This window comes from Rhinopithecus roxellana, chromosome 8 (genome assembly GCF_007565055.1).
Source record: "Rhinopithecus roxellana isolate Shanxi Qingling chromosome 8, ASM756505v1, whole genome shotgun sequence".
Taxonomy (NCBI): domain Eukaryota; kingdom Metazoa; phylum Chordata; class Mammalia; order Primates; family Cercopithecidae; genus Rhinopithecus; species Rhinopithecus roxellana.
The window spans coordinates 563,675-578,753 of NC_044556.1; the positions used below are offsets into that span (position 1 = coordinate 563,675).

General features: G+C 49.2%; 1 protein-coding gene across 1 annotated transcript; it reads right to left on the reverse strand.

Moving 5' to 3' along the window:
• Positions 1-200: 200 nt before the first annotated feature.
• Positions 201-5,614, reverse strand: FAM32A (family with sequence similarity 32 member A). Its single transcript, XM_010361496.2, has 4 exons — positions 5,487-5,614; positions 5,238-5,379; positions 1,668-1,721; positions 201-1,353 (listed from the first exon to the last, which is right to left on the reverse strand). Exons 1-4 carry the CDS (start codon positions 5,558-5,560, stop codon positions 1,285-1,287), a joined length of 339 nt encoding a protein of 112 aa, XP_010359798.1. The 5' UTR covers positions 5,561-5,614; the 3' UTR covers positions 201-1,284.
• Positions 5,615-15,079: the final 9,465 nt, after the last annotated feature.

Here is a 15,079-nt window from a genome sequence, read left to right on the forward strand (position 1 = left end):
AGAAACCTCATTTCTACTAAAAATACAATAATTAGCCAGGCATGGTCGCGGTCGCCTGTAGTCCCAGCTACTCGGGAGCTTGAGGCAGAATCACTTGAACCTGGTAAGTGGAGGTTGCAGTGAACCGAGATTACGCCACTGCACTCCAGCCTGGGCAAGAGTGAGACTCTGTCTGAAAAAAAAAAAGACGACACTCAGACTTATAACTGGCTTTTGCTTTATTGTGTAATTTACACAGGACAACCCCAAACTCCACACTTGGTTTTTCTCTTCTGCCTTCATTATTCTTTCAGTATCTATGTTGACAGAGATCTTTTCTCCCAATAGTATATGTGGTTTGATCCTCAACCAGGACGCACAGGCCCTACAAGATCCCAGCCCTCCAACAGGAACACCTGGGCCCTCCCATTTGACTGCAGCCTTGCCTGTTTGTACTGGGGCTCTGCCCTGGTCCTGTCACCCCTGAGGCATCCGTAGGGCAGGAATGCCAAACAGGATCCATGTGATTTACTCTGAGTAAATACAAGAGGCTGCTAGGAGCCCCCAGCTGAGGACTGAGAGGCAGGCTGTGTCTGGGTTTCATTTCAAAGAACACTGTGATGCATTAGCAACGTCTGCTATGGAAACACCCATTACAAGTACCTGGAAGGAGGGTTTTGGGGAACGGACTCAGGAACAAGGTGTGTCCGTTCCATTCTTGCCTTATGTGGCTGTTCTGCTACCCAGGCTGCACTGTCTCAGTGGCCAGGTGGCTGAGGAGGAAGTCTGAAGGCCACAGAGTTGCAAGTGACTTTCCTGGGGCCTGTGGGGGACAGCATAGGCCCGAAGCTAGACGAAGTTCAGAAGGGCGCCCACGCTGGGTCCTGTGGGGCTCTGCACACTGCAGGCCACCATGGCGCTAGCTCCTTATCCTCTGGAGTCTGTCTCATCCAGAAGAAGACAGCTGGCTGGCCTCACAGCGTTAGATGCAACTCAGGGGTGAAAACATTTTTACATGGCACGGACACACAATGGGCTTTACCTCTGGATAAACTGAGAAACCTTCCATCCAAACAAAAAGGGTGTATCTTCTGTACGTTGCCAAGAAGCGTAAACTGAGTACAAGGACAATCTTACTTTAATCAAGTTCCAGAATGAGGGTACACAGCTTCAAAAAGCAGTCTGTAGCAGAAGATGCAAGGGTGTGCGTAAGGCCACGTTTCTAGAATATACCAAAGGAAACACACACAACCCCATGGTGGTCTTTCGCGAATCCTCGATGCTACTCCATACCAGGGCAGGTGGCTACTTCGTCCAGCTGACTTTGGGAATGTCATAATGCTCCGTGAGTGTGTCCAGGTGTCTGTTGAAGTCCTGGGAAGGTGGAGTAGAAGGCTGGTGTCAGCGCAGACCCAAGTTGGGTGCTGGGGAGAAACGGCACTGCCAAGCCCCACCTCTCCCACATCCTATCTCTCCTGAGCCCCGTCCTCTCAAACTCACCCTGCCAGGTTTTACAGACTCCTGAACCCTGGGCTCCCCTTTGAAGAACCCTGGGGAAATGTCACTTCTGTTAGGTAAACTTCCCTTCTCGTCAACGTGCCAATGGCTCCCTCTGCCAGGCTGTTACCCTCTGGGCCCAGATGGGACCCTGAATGGCTCAATCTCCCCGACTGGACACAGCAACTCACCTCCACTCTCTGCTTGTGGGTTTTGGATGCTTTCTTTAGGATCCTTTCCATTTGCTGGAGAGAGAAAAGACATGGAGGTGAGTTTACAGGCTCAACACAGCCCAGGCTGACATGGGATGGAAGATGGAGCCCCAGCCAGCCTGGCTCCCACGTTTAGAACAGCTGGAGGTTTCAGGCTGTGTGCCTTGTCCGCCTCCCTCAACTCCAACCAGGCTGGTCCAACAGGGAACCCAGGTCAGTTGCCAGCTTCGTGAGTGGAAGGAAATGAACCAGCAATGCCTGAGTGTGTACCCATGAGCAGCCTCTGCTGGGAGCTGTTGGCATGCTTCCTGCATCCCGAGGTGGCTGTTAGCACTCCCAGTTTGGAGGAAAACAAAGTCCCAGAGCGGGTTTGAGGAATGATGAGAAAGAGAGAGGTAAAGGGCCCGACACAGAGGAGGTACTCAAGTGACACTTCCCATCCTGATGTTAGGGCTACAAGACCAGGATCACCATCCCTAGGGTTATTCTGAAATATGCCTCCTGCACCATGACCTGCTCTGATCCTCACTTCAAACACTCAATGACAGCTGCAAAGGTCAGTATTTGGTAGCAGCTGGGAGTGTGGGCTGGGCGCAGTGGCTCATGCCTGTAATCCCAGCACTCTGGGAGGCTAAGGAAGGAAGACCGCTTGAGCTTAGGAGTTTAAGACTAGCCTGGGCAACGTAAGGAGACCCCAACTCTACAAAAAAATTAGCTGATTGTGGTGGTACGCGCCTATGGTCCCAGCTACTCCAAAGGCTGGGGTGAGAGGATTGCTTGACCCAGGAGGTTGAGGCTGCAGTGAGCTATGATCACACCAATGCACTCCAGCCTGGGCGACAGAGTGAGAGAAACCCTGTCCAAAAAAAAAAAAAAAGAGTTGGGAGTGTGGGATATAAAGCCAGACAGATCTGAGGCCACACCTGGCTCTATGCTTCTGGCTGGGTGACTGTGGCCCACTCTCTGGTGGCACCTATGAACCGTGCTGCCTATGATTCATCCCTCGTGCAGTCTCTGACTCTGACCCGGCCGTGGACTCAGTTAACTCAAAGGAACGCAGTACCAGTTCTGGGTCCATGCATAAGACCTGGCAGTGTTAGCTTTGTGCCCTTGGAAGCCAGTTGCTATGTAGGAAGTCTGATGGCCCTGCTGGAAAGAAAGGACCTGGAGGATGAGATGACATGAAGGAAGAGGCCACGAAAGAAGCACTGACAGGTGGGGTATGGCGGCTCATGTCTGTAATGCCAGCCCTTTGGGAGGCCGAGGCGGGAGGATCACTTGAGGTCAGGAGTTCTAGACCAGCCTGGCCAACATGGTGAAACCCCATCTCTACTAAAATACAGAAATTAGCTGGGTTTGGTGGTGCGTCCCTGTAGTCCTGGCTACTTGGGAGGCTGAGTCAGGAGAATAGCTTGAACCTGGGATGTGGAGGTTGCAGTGAGCTGAGATAGTGCCATCGCACTCCAGCCTGGAGCCTGGGCGACAGAACAAGACTCTTTCTAAAAAAATAAAAAGCACTGAGGCACCAGCTATATGGCGGCAAAGCCATCTTAGATGCTCCAGCCCAGATGCACCTTCAGAGACTCCAGGCCCAGCTGCCATCTGACCGCACCAGACTCCAAGTGAGGTCAGACCCTGCTGAGCCCAGTCAACCCAGAGCATCATGAGATATTATTGGTAGGGGCCACCTGGCTGCTCCTCTCTGTCTCCCCTCTTCTCCTTCATTCCCTCCTCACCTCCTTCTGTGTCCAGTCAGCCCTCACCTGGCTGATTCTCCCTCTAAGGCGAGCACCCTGCCCATCTCTGTCCCTCTTCCTGCTGCTGCGAGCCCAGCCGAAGCCTGTGTCTCCTCGTGAGAAGCCACACTGACTTGTCCAGCAGCCACACAATGCCAGGCACCTGGCTGGACTCTGCCCACAGGCGTGACACCCAGCTAATATTTTAGTTTTTGCAGATACAGGGTATCGCTATGTTGCCCAGGCTAGTCTCGAACTCCTGGGCTCAAGTGACCTTCCCACATCGGCCTCCCAAAATGTTGGGATTACAGGCATGAGCCACCATGCCTGGCTGATTCCACTTGGATTTCTACTGGGGCACTGCATTTACCTTCTTTAAAACTATAGCTTTGGTTTCCCCTCCCTCGACTCCCACTCCAGAAAACTTGCTTTATCTGCAATCCTTCCCACCCCAGTAAACAGCACCTTCATTCATCAAACTGCCCAGCCCAAAGTCTTGGTCATCCTTGACTCTTCTTTCTTTCCCAGCTTAGGGGTTACCCAGGTTAGCCCAACGGATAACCCTGAATTCATCCTTGAAAACATATTCTAAACCTGTTACCTTCCACTGGCTCCATCACGACTGCTCTACTCTCAACTCTCATTATTAGTCTCTTGATAGCTGCGTAAGTCTCTCATTCTGGCTCCAGCAATAAAATCTCAGTCCTGCCTCTGACTACTGCCTCAGGGTTAGAAGGGACAGAAATGCATTCACTTGGCCAGGCATGGTGCCGCATGTGCTTAGGGGTGGGGGTTTGTGGGGTGGAGACTATCCCCAGTTAAGAATCACTGACCCGCACTGATTATTCTGTCTCCCTAGCATAATGGACCCAGTTTATCTATCTTACTATGAACTCTTCTGTTCTCCACTGCACACATTTATTGTGTTTAATATCAAGAAGCAATAATTTATTGGAGCCTTAAATACAATACAAACAAAGTTGTCACGGGCATGGCCATTCAACATCAACAGCTGAGACTGGGTGCGGTGGCTCACGCCTGTAATCCCAGCACTTTGGGAGGCTGAGGCGGGCGGATCACTTGAGATCATAAGTTCGAGATCAGCCTGGCCAACATGCTGAAACTGCGACACTACTAAAAATACCAAAATTAGCCGGGTGTGGTGGTGGGCGCCTGCAATCCCAGCTACTCGGGAAGCTGAGGCAGGAGAATTGCTTGAACCCGGGAGGCAGAGGCTGCAGTGCTCCGACCCCACCAAAAATAAATAAATAAAAAATATAAACAACATGTTTGAATCTGCCAAAGTTGTCTTGGAAACAAACTTTGTGGTGACTTCGAGCGGTGAGCATGGCCATTTAATATCAAGAGCTGGCATCCACTGAGCATTTACGCACTGCCTTTTACTTTCATGACTTCCTCCCGAGTTTCCAACCCTCTTAGAATAAATCACTATCCTGACTCATACAGAGAAGTAAACTGAGGCACAGAAATAAGAAAGTCACTGGCCTAGTGTCGCAGGGCAAATAAGCCACAGCACTGGAATCCAAACCCAGGTCTCCAGCTCTGGCCTCCTTTCAACGCCAGTTCCAGCTCTCCCCTCTGCTGCCCACTAGGGCCAGCGGGGTCTTCTCATCCTTGGCGCTCCCCCGGCAGAGGGCGACTCTTCTCTCACTCACGCACAGCATCATCTCCCCGTAATTAAGGTCTCCTCTGACCGCTTCCCTGCCCTCCGAGCGCCCAGCCCTGACCCCAATTTCGAGTCTCCCGGCGCCAGGTGTCCCCGCCCTCCTCGTCGCCTTCTGCTTTTGCTCACCCGCTTCTCCTGCATTTTCTCGAAGGCCGCCTGGGCCGGGGTCCGCTTGTCCAGGCCGCGCCGCTTCTCCTCCTCGTTCTTTTTGCTCGTTCCCATTGCTTCCAGGAGTTTCGCTTTGTCTTTGTCCTTCTTTTTCTTCTTCCTGGAAAAAGACATGAGGAGGGGGCGGGTCGGAGGGTCAGGGTCAGGGGTCCAGAGAAAAGGTCTAAGGGGAGTGAAGATGGAATCCCGCGGGCCCTCGGGCCTCACCGCTTGGTCACTCCCAGCTCTGCGACGCCTTTCAGCTTCAGGGGTCCCTTTTGGACCTGCTCGTAGGCCTCCATAACACTCTCCGGTGGTTCGGCAGATGTACTGCCACACTTCCTGTTTGCAAACACTATTTCCTCCTGAATGCCCGCCTCACTTCTCTTTGATTGGCTGAGCTACAAGGTGAGCATGCGCTCTTAGTTCTGGAGCTGGGCCACACTTCGGGGTAGTGGGCGGGACAGAGAGCCAAGCGAGGGAGTGCCGTTCGCATCCTGTCTCCTGCCACACTTCCGAAATTGGCGCCCACTTCCGGTCTTCAGTTCTTCAGACAGGGTGATGGAAACAACCCCTTTTTGAGGGTTTTGCACACTTTTGGGTGAACTATTCTCTCTCCTTGATTTTTTTTTTTCTTTTTAGAGACATGGTCTTGGTCGGTTGCCTAGGCTGGAGTGGAGTGGCGCGATCGTAGCTTACTGCAGTCTTGAACTCCTGGGCTCTAGATCCTCCCGCCTCGGCCTCCCCAGTAGCTGGGACTACAGACGGACGCCACTGAGCGCGGCTAATATTTTCATTTAATTTTTTTTTTTGCCGAGATGGGATCTCGCTATATTGTCCAGGCTGGTCTCGAACTTCTGGGTTCAAGCGATCCTCCGGCTTCAGCCTTCCAAAGCGCAGGGATCACAGGCCTGAGCCACGTGCGCCGCCCCCGTTCTCTTTTATTGCCATATTCTGAGCGTTCAATGGATAGCTGGGCCTAATTTTGTAAACCTAATCAGTATCCATTAATTTTTCAGCTTTAGGTAAATGACAATATTATGTGACAAGGTTGGTGGTATGTTAAAACAATTAAAAATCTATTTTATGCCAGGCGCAGTGGCTCACGCCTGTAATCCCAGCACTTTGTGAGGCCGAGGTGGGCGGATCACGAGGTCAGGAGATCGAGACCATTCTGGCTAACAGCGTGAAACCCCGTCTCTATTAAAAATACAAAAAATTGGCTGGGCGTGGTGGCATGCGCCTGTAGTCCCAGCTACTTGGGAGGCTGAGGCAGGAGAATCGCTTGAACCCGGCAGGCAGAGGTTGCAGTGAGCTGAAATCACACCACTGCACTCCAGCCTGGGCAACAGACTCCATCTCAAAAACAAAACAAAACAAAACAACAACAAAACAAACACAAATTATATATATTTAAATCAGCACTTTGGGAGACCAAGGTAGGTGGTTCACATGAGGTCAGGAGTTTGAGACCAGCTTGGCCAACATGGCGAAATCCTGTCTCTACTAAAAAAACAAAAACAAACAAAAACCCAAAATTAGCTAGGCATGGTAACAGGGGCCTGTAGTCCCAGCTACTTGGTAGGCTGACGCAGGAGAATCACTTGAACCCAGGAGGCAGAGGTTGCAGTGAGCCAGAATCGCACCACTGCACTCCAGCCTGGTCAACAGACAAAGACTCCATTTCAGAAAACAAAAAACAAACAAATGAAAAAATCCACAAAACAACAAATCAATAGAGAATAGGGTATTGCTGTGTTGTCCAGGTTGGTCTCAAACTCCTGTCCTCAAGCAGTCCTCCTGAAGCACGAGAATTACAGGTGTGAGCCACCACCCCTGCCCCTTCCTTTCTTTCTTTTCATCCTTTCAGCACTGTGCAGTTTTCTTACATAGGATGTGTACATGCCTATATCTTTTTGTTTGTTTGTTTGTTTTTTGAGACAGAGTCTCGCTCTGTTGCCCAGGCTGGAATGCAGTGGCACGATTTCGGCTCACTGCAACTTCCACCTCCCAGGTTCAAGAGATTCTCCTGATTCAGCCTCCTAAGTAGCTGGGATTACAGGCGCCCACCACCATGCCTCACTAATTTTTGTATTTTTAGTAGAGATGGGGTTTTGCCATGTTGTCCAGGCTGGTTTCAAACTCCTGACCTCACGTGATCCCCCTGCCTCAGCCTCCTAAAGTGCTGGGATTACAGGCGTGAGCCACCGCTCCCGACCCTTGCATATATCTTTTTAATGTCAGCAGAGGACTATGGGAATTTTTGGTTTCTTCTCTATTTCCCTCTGTATCAAAAACCTAGTAAAAAAAAATGGTTATGAGAAAAATATTAAAAGACTGTGCCTACCAAGTGTCTGTGAAGACGTGTTGAAACTAGAACTCAAACGTGCTGCTGTTGTGAATGTTAAACGGCATAAACAGTTTAGAAATCAGTCTGACAGTTCTTTAAAAGATTAAGCATTCACTTATACTATGACAAAAGAATTAGATTCCTAGGTTTTAACCCAAATGAAATGAAAGTATAGACATATATACAATTGTGTACATGAATGTTCACTGAAGATTTATTTGTAATAGCCAACAAATTAGAAACAGCCCTAATACTGCCCTAGATAAATGAACACGATCCGTGCCCACAAATCTCGGCTGACTTTTGCAACCAATGGAATTGCTAGATCCAAGGTTATGCACATTTGCACGTTTTATTTCTCATAGATTTTGTCGAAATTGTGCCAGGGTGGTGTTTTGTTTTGTTTGTTTGTTTGTTTTGTTTTAACTGGGGTTGGGGAGGGGGAAGAGGCGAAGGAGGTGGAGAAGAAAGAAGCAAACGTCCCCAAATCTACCGGATTCAAGAAAAAGGAGGGCACAGGGGCTGCCTTTCTCAGTCCTGCCTGCAGGGGACAGCAATCCACTGCCTAATTCTCCGTCCACAACTGGAAAAGACTGTGCTGAGGGGCTTCTGGTACCAGAGGATGGGGGCTGCCAGCACTTTTGTGTCAAAAGAAAGACGATCTTTTGGCCGGGCGCGGTGGCTCACACCTGCAATCCCAGCACTTTGGGAGGCCGAGGCGGGCGGATCACGAGGTCAGGAGATAGAGACCATCCTGGCCAACATGGTGAAACTCTGTCTCTACTAAAAATAAAAAAATTAGCTGGGCGTGGTGGGTTGAGCCTGTAGTCCCAGCTACTCAGGAGGCTGAGGCGGAGTCACTTGAACCCAGGAGGCGGAGGTTGCAGTGAGCGGAGATTGTGCCTCTGCACTCCGGCCTGGCGCCAGAGCAAGATTCCATCTCAAAAAAAAAAAAAAAAAAAAAAAAAAAAAAAAGAAAGAAAGAAAGAAAGAAAAAGAAAAAGAAAAAAAATTAGCTGGATGTGGTGGGGCACACTTGTGGTCTCAGCTCCTCGGGAGGCTAAGGCAGGAGGATCACTTGAGCCTGGGTGTGGGTGTTTGAGGGTGCGGTGATCTAGGATCCTGATGGATGCACTCTAGCTTGGGCAATTAGGGCAAGACCCTAGCTCAAAAAGAAAAAAAAGGAAAATAAAATGATTATGTTGAGTCTTGAATACAAATTTTAAAAATAACTATAAAAAAAGAAAAAGAAATAGAGTAATGTGACAGTGTTAAATTCCTAGTAGTGCTAAATGTGCTGCAGTTATGTAAGATGTTAACATGAGAGCCAGGCTCAGTGGCTCACACCTGTAATCCCAGCACTTTGGGAGGCCGAGGCAGGTGGATCATCTGAAGTCAGGAGTTCGAGACTAGCCTGGCCAACATGGTGAAACTGCGTCTCTACTGCAAATGCAGAAATTAGCTGGGCGTGGTGGTGCACACCTGTAGCCCTAGCTACTGAGGAGGCTGAGGCAGGAGAATCGCTTGAACCCAGGAGGCAGAGGTTACAGTGAGCCGAGATTTTGCCATTTGCCATTTCACTCCAGCGTGGGTGACACAGTGAGACTCCATCTCCAAAGACAAACAAACAAACAAACAAACCAAACAACAATAAAAAAACCATTGGAGGAAGCAGGTCACAAGGGTTATGGGAGCTGTCTGTATCATCCTTGCAATTTAATTTAATTTAATTCAATTTAATTTAATTAATTTGTTGAGACAGAGACTCACTGTCACCCAGGCTGGAGTGCAGTGGCGCGATCTTGGCTCACTGCAACCTCCACCTTCCAGGTTCAAGCAATTCTCCTGCCTCAGCCTCTCCAGTAGCTGGGATTACAGGTGTGTGCCACCACACCCGGCTAATTTTTTTTTTTTTTTTGAGACGGAGTCTTGCTCTGTCGTCCAGGCTGGAGTGCAGTGGCCTGATCTCGACTCACTACAACCTCTGCTTCCCAGGTTCAAGCGATTCTCCTGCCTCAGCCTCCTGAGTAGCTGGGATTACAGGCAGATGCCACCACGCCTGGCTAATTGTTTGTATTTTTAGTAGAAACAGAGTTTCTCCATGTTGACCAGGCTGGTCTCAAACTCCTGACCTCAAGTGATCTGCCCACCTTCGCCTCCCAAAGTGCCTGGATTACAGGCGTGAGCCACTGAGCCTGGCCCATCTTTGCAATTTTAATGTAAATTTAAAATTATTTCAAAACTGAAAGTTTATTAGGAAAAGGAAGAGGCTGGGCGTGGTGGCTCATGCTTGTAATCCCAGCACCTTGGGAGGCTGAGGCGAGTGGTTCCCCTGAGGTCAGGAGTTTGAGAACAGCCTGGCCAACATGGCAAAACTCCTTGTCTACTGAAAATACAAAAATTAGCCAGGCGTGATGGTGGGCGCCTGTATTCCCAGCTACTTGGGAGGCTGAGGCAGGAGAATCACTGGAACCCGGTAGGCGGAGATTGCAGTGAGCCCAGGTCTTATGACTGTACTCTAGCATGGGTGACAGAGCAAGACTCCATCTCCAAAAAAAAAAAAAAAAAGGAAGAGAAAGAATCTGTACAGGAATTAAGTGAGGGTGGGGCTTGACTTTCTAGCCAGCTTTGCAATAATGTCAGGCTCACTGAGTGAGCTCCCACTTCAGGAATGTAGCTAAGCGCATGGGATTCCACACTCCCATTCCTCACGTCCTAGGGGAATTTCTTCCTAGCCACCGCCTCCATTCTGTGAGTTTTGAAGCGGATGCTTTTAATGACTGTGCATGTACAGGCAATGATAATGCTCCAACAGCACTTTCGAGATGCATCTTGATTTTGAGGGTATTAAAATGTGGAAAAAAATGTGTATGTCTAAATGGAGAGGAAGTTTTTTTTTTAAATTATACTTTTAATTTGAAATAACTGAAGGCTCACATGCAGTTTTAAGACATAAACAGAGGCCGGGGCGGTGGCTCACGCCTGTCATCCCAGCACTTTGGGAGGCCGAGGGGGGCGGATCACAAGGTCAGAAGATGGAGACCATCCTGGCTAATATGGTGAAACCTGGTCTCTACTAAAAATAGAAACAATTAGCTGGGCGAGGTGGCGGGTGCCTGTAGTCCCAGCTACTCGGGAGGCTGAGGCAGGAAAATGGTGTGAACCCGGGAGGCAGAGCTTGTAGTGAGCCGAGATCGCACCACTGCACTCCAACCTGGGCTACAGAGCAAGACTCCATCTCAAAAAAAAAAAAAAAAAAAAAGAAAAAGAAAAAATAAACAGAGGCCAGACATGGTGGCTCACGCCTGTAATCCCAGCACTTTGGAAGACCGAAGCAGGCAGATCACTTGAGCCAAGGAGTTCAACACCAGCCTGGGCAACATGTTGAAACCCTGCCACCTCCCAAAATACAAAATATAAAAATTAGCCAGGTGTGGTGGCAGGTGCTTGTAGTCCTAGCTACTCAAGAGGCTGAGGTAGGAGGATTGCTTCAGCCAGGGAGTTTGAGGTTGCAGTGAGCTATGATTGCACCACTGCACTCCAGGCTGGGCAACAGAGTGAGACTGTGTCTCTAAAAAAAAAATTCCTCTTGTTGCTCTTTTGTAGCCATATGCACTTGTCCCCTCACCCCCATTCCTGCACAGCTGGCAACCAGGGATCTGGTCTCTATTTCTCTGATGTTGTCATTCATTTTAAGAATGTGATATAGCCGGGCGCAGTGGCTCAAGCCTGTAATCCCAGCACTTTGGGAGGCCGAGACAGGCGGATCACGAGGTCAGGAGATGGAGACCATCCTGGCTAACATGGTGAAACCCCGTCTCTACTAAAAAATACAAAAAGCTAGCCGGGTGACGTGGCAGGCGCCTGTAGTCCCAGCTACTCCGGAGGCTGAGGCAGGAGAATGGCATAAACCCGGGAGGCGGAGCTTGCAGTGAGCTGAGACCCGGCCACTGCACTCCAGCCTGGGTGGCAGAGCGAGACTCCGTCTCAAAAAAAAAAAAAAAAAAAAAAAAAAAAAAAAAAAAAAATGTGATATAGCCGGGCGCAGTGGCTCACGCCTGTAATCCCAGCACTTTGGGAGGCCAAGGTGGGCAGATGACGAGGTCAGCAAATCGAGACTATCCTGGCTAACACACTGAAACCCCGTCTCTACTAAGAAAAATACACACACACACACAAAATAGCCGGGCGAGGTGGCGGGCGCCCGTAGTCCCAGCTACTCGGGAGGCTTAGGCAGGAGAATGGCATGAGCCCGGGAGGCGGAGCTTGCTGTGAGCGGAGATAGCGCCACTGCACTCCAGCCTGGGCGACACAGCGAGACTCCACCTCAAAGAAAAGAAAAAAGAAAAAAGAATGTGATATAAATGGAATCATACAATATGTAACCTGCTAGGATTGGTTTGTTTTCCACTCAGCATAATTCCCTAGAGGTTCATCCAAGTCATGAATATTTATCTTTTCTATTCCCCAGTAGTTTTCTATGGTATGGACGTATTCATTCGCTTAACCATTCACATGTGGGTGTTTCCAGTTTGGGGTTATTATGATAAAACATCTGTTACAGATTTGTATGTGAACATAAGTTTCCATTCCTTTGGAATTGCCCAAAAGTGTAATTACTGGATGATATGGTAGCTGCATATTTAAACTACATTAACAAAAAAAAATTGTAGTAAAGTCTGGGTGTGGAGGCTCATGCCTGTAATCCCAACACTTTGGGAAGCTGAACAAAAAAATAATGGTAAAGGCTGGGCCAGGTGGCTCATGCCTGCAATCCCAGCACTTTGGGAAGCCGAGGCGGGTGGATCACCTGAGGTCAGAAGTTCAAGACCAGCCTGATCAACATGGTGAAACCCCGTCTCTACTAAAATTATAAAAATTAGCCAAGTGTGGTGGCAGGCACCTGTAATCTCAGCTACTCAGGAGGCCAAGGCAGGAGAATCCCTTGAACCCGGGAGAGGGAGGTTGCAGTGAGCTGAGATCACGCTATTACACTCTAGCCTGGGCAACAAGAGCGAAACTCCATCTCAAACCAACAAACAAAAAACCCCAAAGACCTTGTGGTAAGAACACAACATGTGATTTGCCTTCTTCTTCCTCTTCTTTTTTTTTAGAGACAGGGTCTGTTGCCCAGGTTGGAGTACACGGGCACAATCACGACCCACTGAAACCTCAACCTCCTGGGCTCAAGCAATCCTCCCACCTCAGCCTCCTGATAGCTGGTACCACAGAGCATGCTGCCACATCCAGCTAGGTTTTGTATTTTTTGTAGAGACGAAGTTTCATCATGTTGCCCAGCCTGGTCTTGAACTCCTGAGGTCAAGCGATCCACCTGCCTTGGCTTCCCAAAGTGCTAGGAATACAGGCGTGAGCCACTGTGCCCGGCCGATCATTTTAATTTTTTTTTTGAACCTTCATACCGTTTTCCATAGCAGCTACACCGCTTTGCATTCCCACCAACGGTATGCAAGGGTTCCAATTTCTCCACACCCCTGACAACACTTGTTGTCTTTTTGTTGTTGTTGTTGTTTTGGGTTTTTTTTGAGACAGAGTCTCACTCCGTCGCCCAGGCTGGAGTGCAGTGGCGCTGTGGGGAAAAGAAAGAGAGATCAGACTGTTACTGTGTCTACGTAGAACGAAGTAGACATAAGAGACTCCATTTTGTTCTGTACTAAGAGAAAGTCTTCTGCCTTGAGATGCTGTTAATCTGTAACCCTAGCCCCAACCCTGTGCTTGCAGAGACCTGTGCTGTGTTGACTCAAGGTTTAATGGATTTAGGGTTATGCAGGATGTGCTTTGTTAAAAAGGTGCTTAAAGGCAGTATGCTTGGTAAAAGTCATCGCCATTCTCTAATCTCGAGTACCCAGGGACACAATGCACTGTGGAGGGCCGCAGGGACCTCTGCCTAGGAAAGCCAGGTATTGTCCAAGGTTTCTTCCCATGTGATAGCCTGAGATACAGCCTCACGGGAAGGGAAAGACCTGACAGTCCCCCAGCCCGACATCTGTAAAGGGTCTGTGCTGAGGAGGATTAGCGAAAGAGGAAGGCCTCTCTGCAGTTGAGATAACAGGAAGGGATCTGTCTCCTGCTCATCCCTGGGAATAGAACGTCTCCGTGTAAAACCCGATTGTATGTTCGATTTACTGAGATAGGAGAAAACCGCCTTATGGCTGGAGGTGAGACATGCTGGTGGCAATACTGCTCTTTAATGCACCGAGATGTTTGTGTAAAGTCAAACATAAATGTGGCCTACGTGCACATCAAGGCATGGCACCTTTCCTTAAACCTATTTATGACACAGAGATCTTTGCTCACATGTTTTCCTGCTGACCCTCTCCCCACCATTACCCTATAGTCCTGCCACAACCTCCTCTCCGAGATGGTAGAGATAGTGATCAATAAATACTGAGAGAACTCAGGGACCAGTGCTGGCGCAGGTCCTCTGTATGCTGAGCGCCGGTCCCCTGGGCCCACTGTTCTTTCATTATACTTTGTTTCTGTCTCTTATTTCTTTTCTCAGTCTCTCGTCCCACCTGACGAGAAACACCCACAGGTTGTGGAGGGGCTAGCCCCCTTTCAGGCGCGATTTGGCTCACCGCAACCTCTGCCTCCCGGGTTCACACCATTCTCCTGCCTCAGCCTCCCGAGTAGCTAGGACTACAGGCACCTGCCACCAGGCCCGGCTAATCTTTTGTATTTTTAGTAGAGATGGGGTTTCACGGTGTTAGCCAGGATGGTCTTGAACTCCTGACCTCGTGATCCGCCTGCCTTGGCCTCCCAGAGTGCTGGGATTACAGGCGTGAGCCACTGTGCCCGGTCTGTTGTTGTTTTTAATCACCATCCTGACAGTTGTCAGGTGATATATCATTGTGGGCTTGATTTGCATTTCCCTGATGGTTAGTGATGTGCAGTATTCTTATTATTACAATTCTATGTTCTATATCCTATATTGCAAGGGATATTGTTGCTGATGGTTTATTGTAATGAAGGTAGAATTGATCCATATAAAGATAAAATTAATTTTTCTTTTCTTTTCTTTTCTTTTTTTTGAGACAGATTTTTGCTTTGTGGCCCAGGCTGGAGTTCAGTGGCACTATCTCAGCTCCCTGCAACCTCTGCCTCACGGGTTCAAGCAATTCTCCTGCCTCAGCCTCCCAAGCAGCTGGGACTACAGGCACCCACCACCACGCCTGGCTCGTTTATATATTTTTAGTAGAGACAGGAGTTCTCCATGTTGGACAGGCTGGTCTCGAACTCCTGACCTCAGGTGATCCACCCACCTTGGCCTCCCAAAATGCTGGGATTACAGGCATGAGCCACCTCACCTGGCCAAAATTAATTTTTCTATGCCAGGCTGGGTGTGCCGACTCACACCTGGCCTGGTGTGCAATCCGAGCACTTTGGGAGGCTGAGGCAAGAGGATCACTTGAGCCCAAAAGTTTGGGAACAGCTTCAGCAATATATTGAGAAC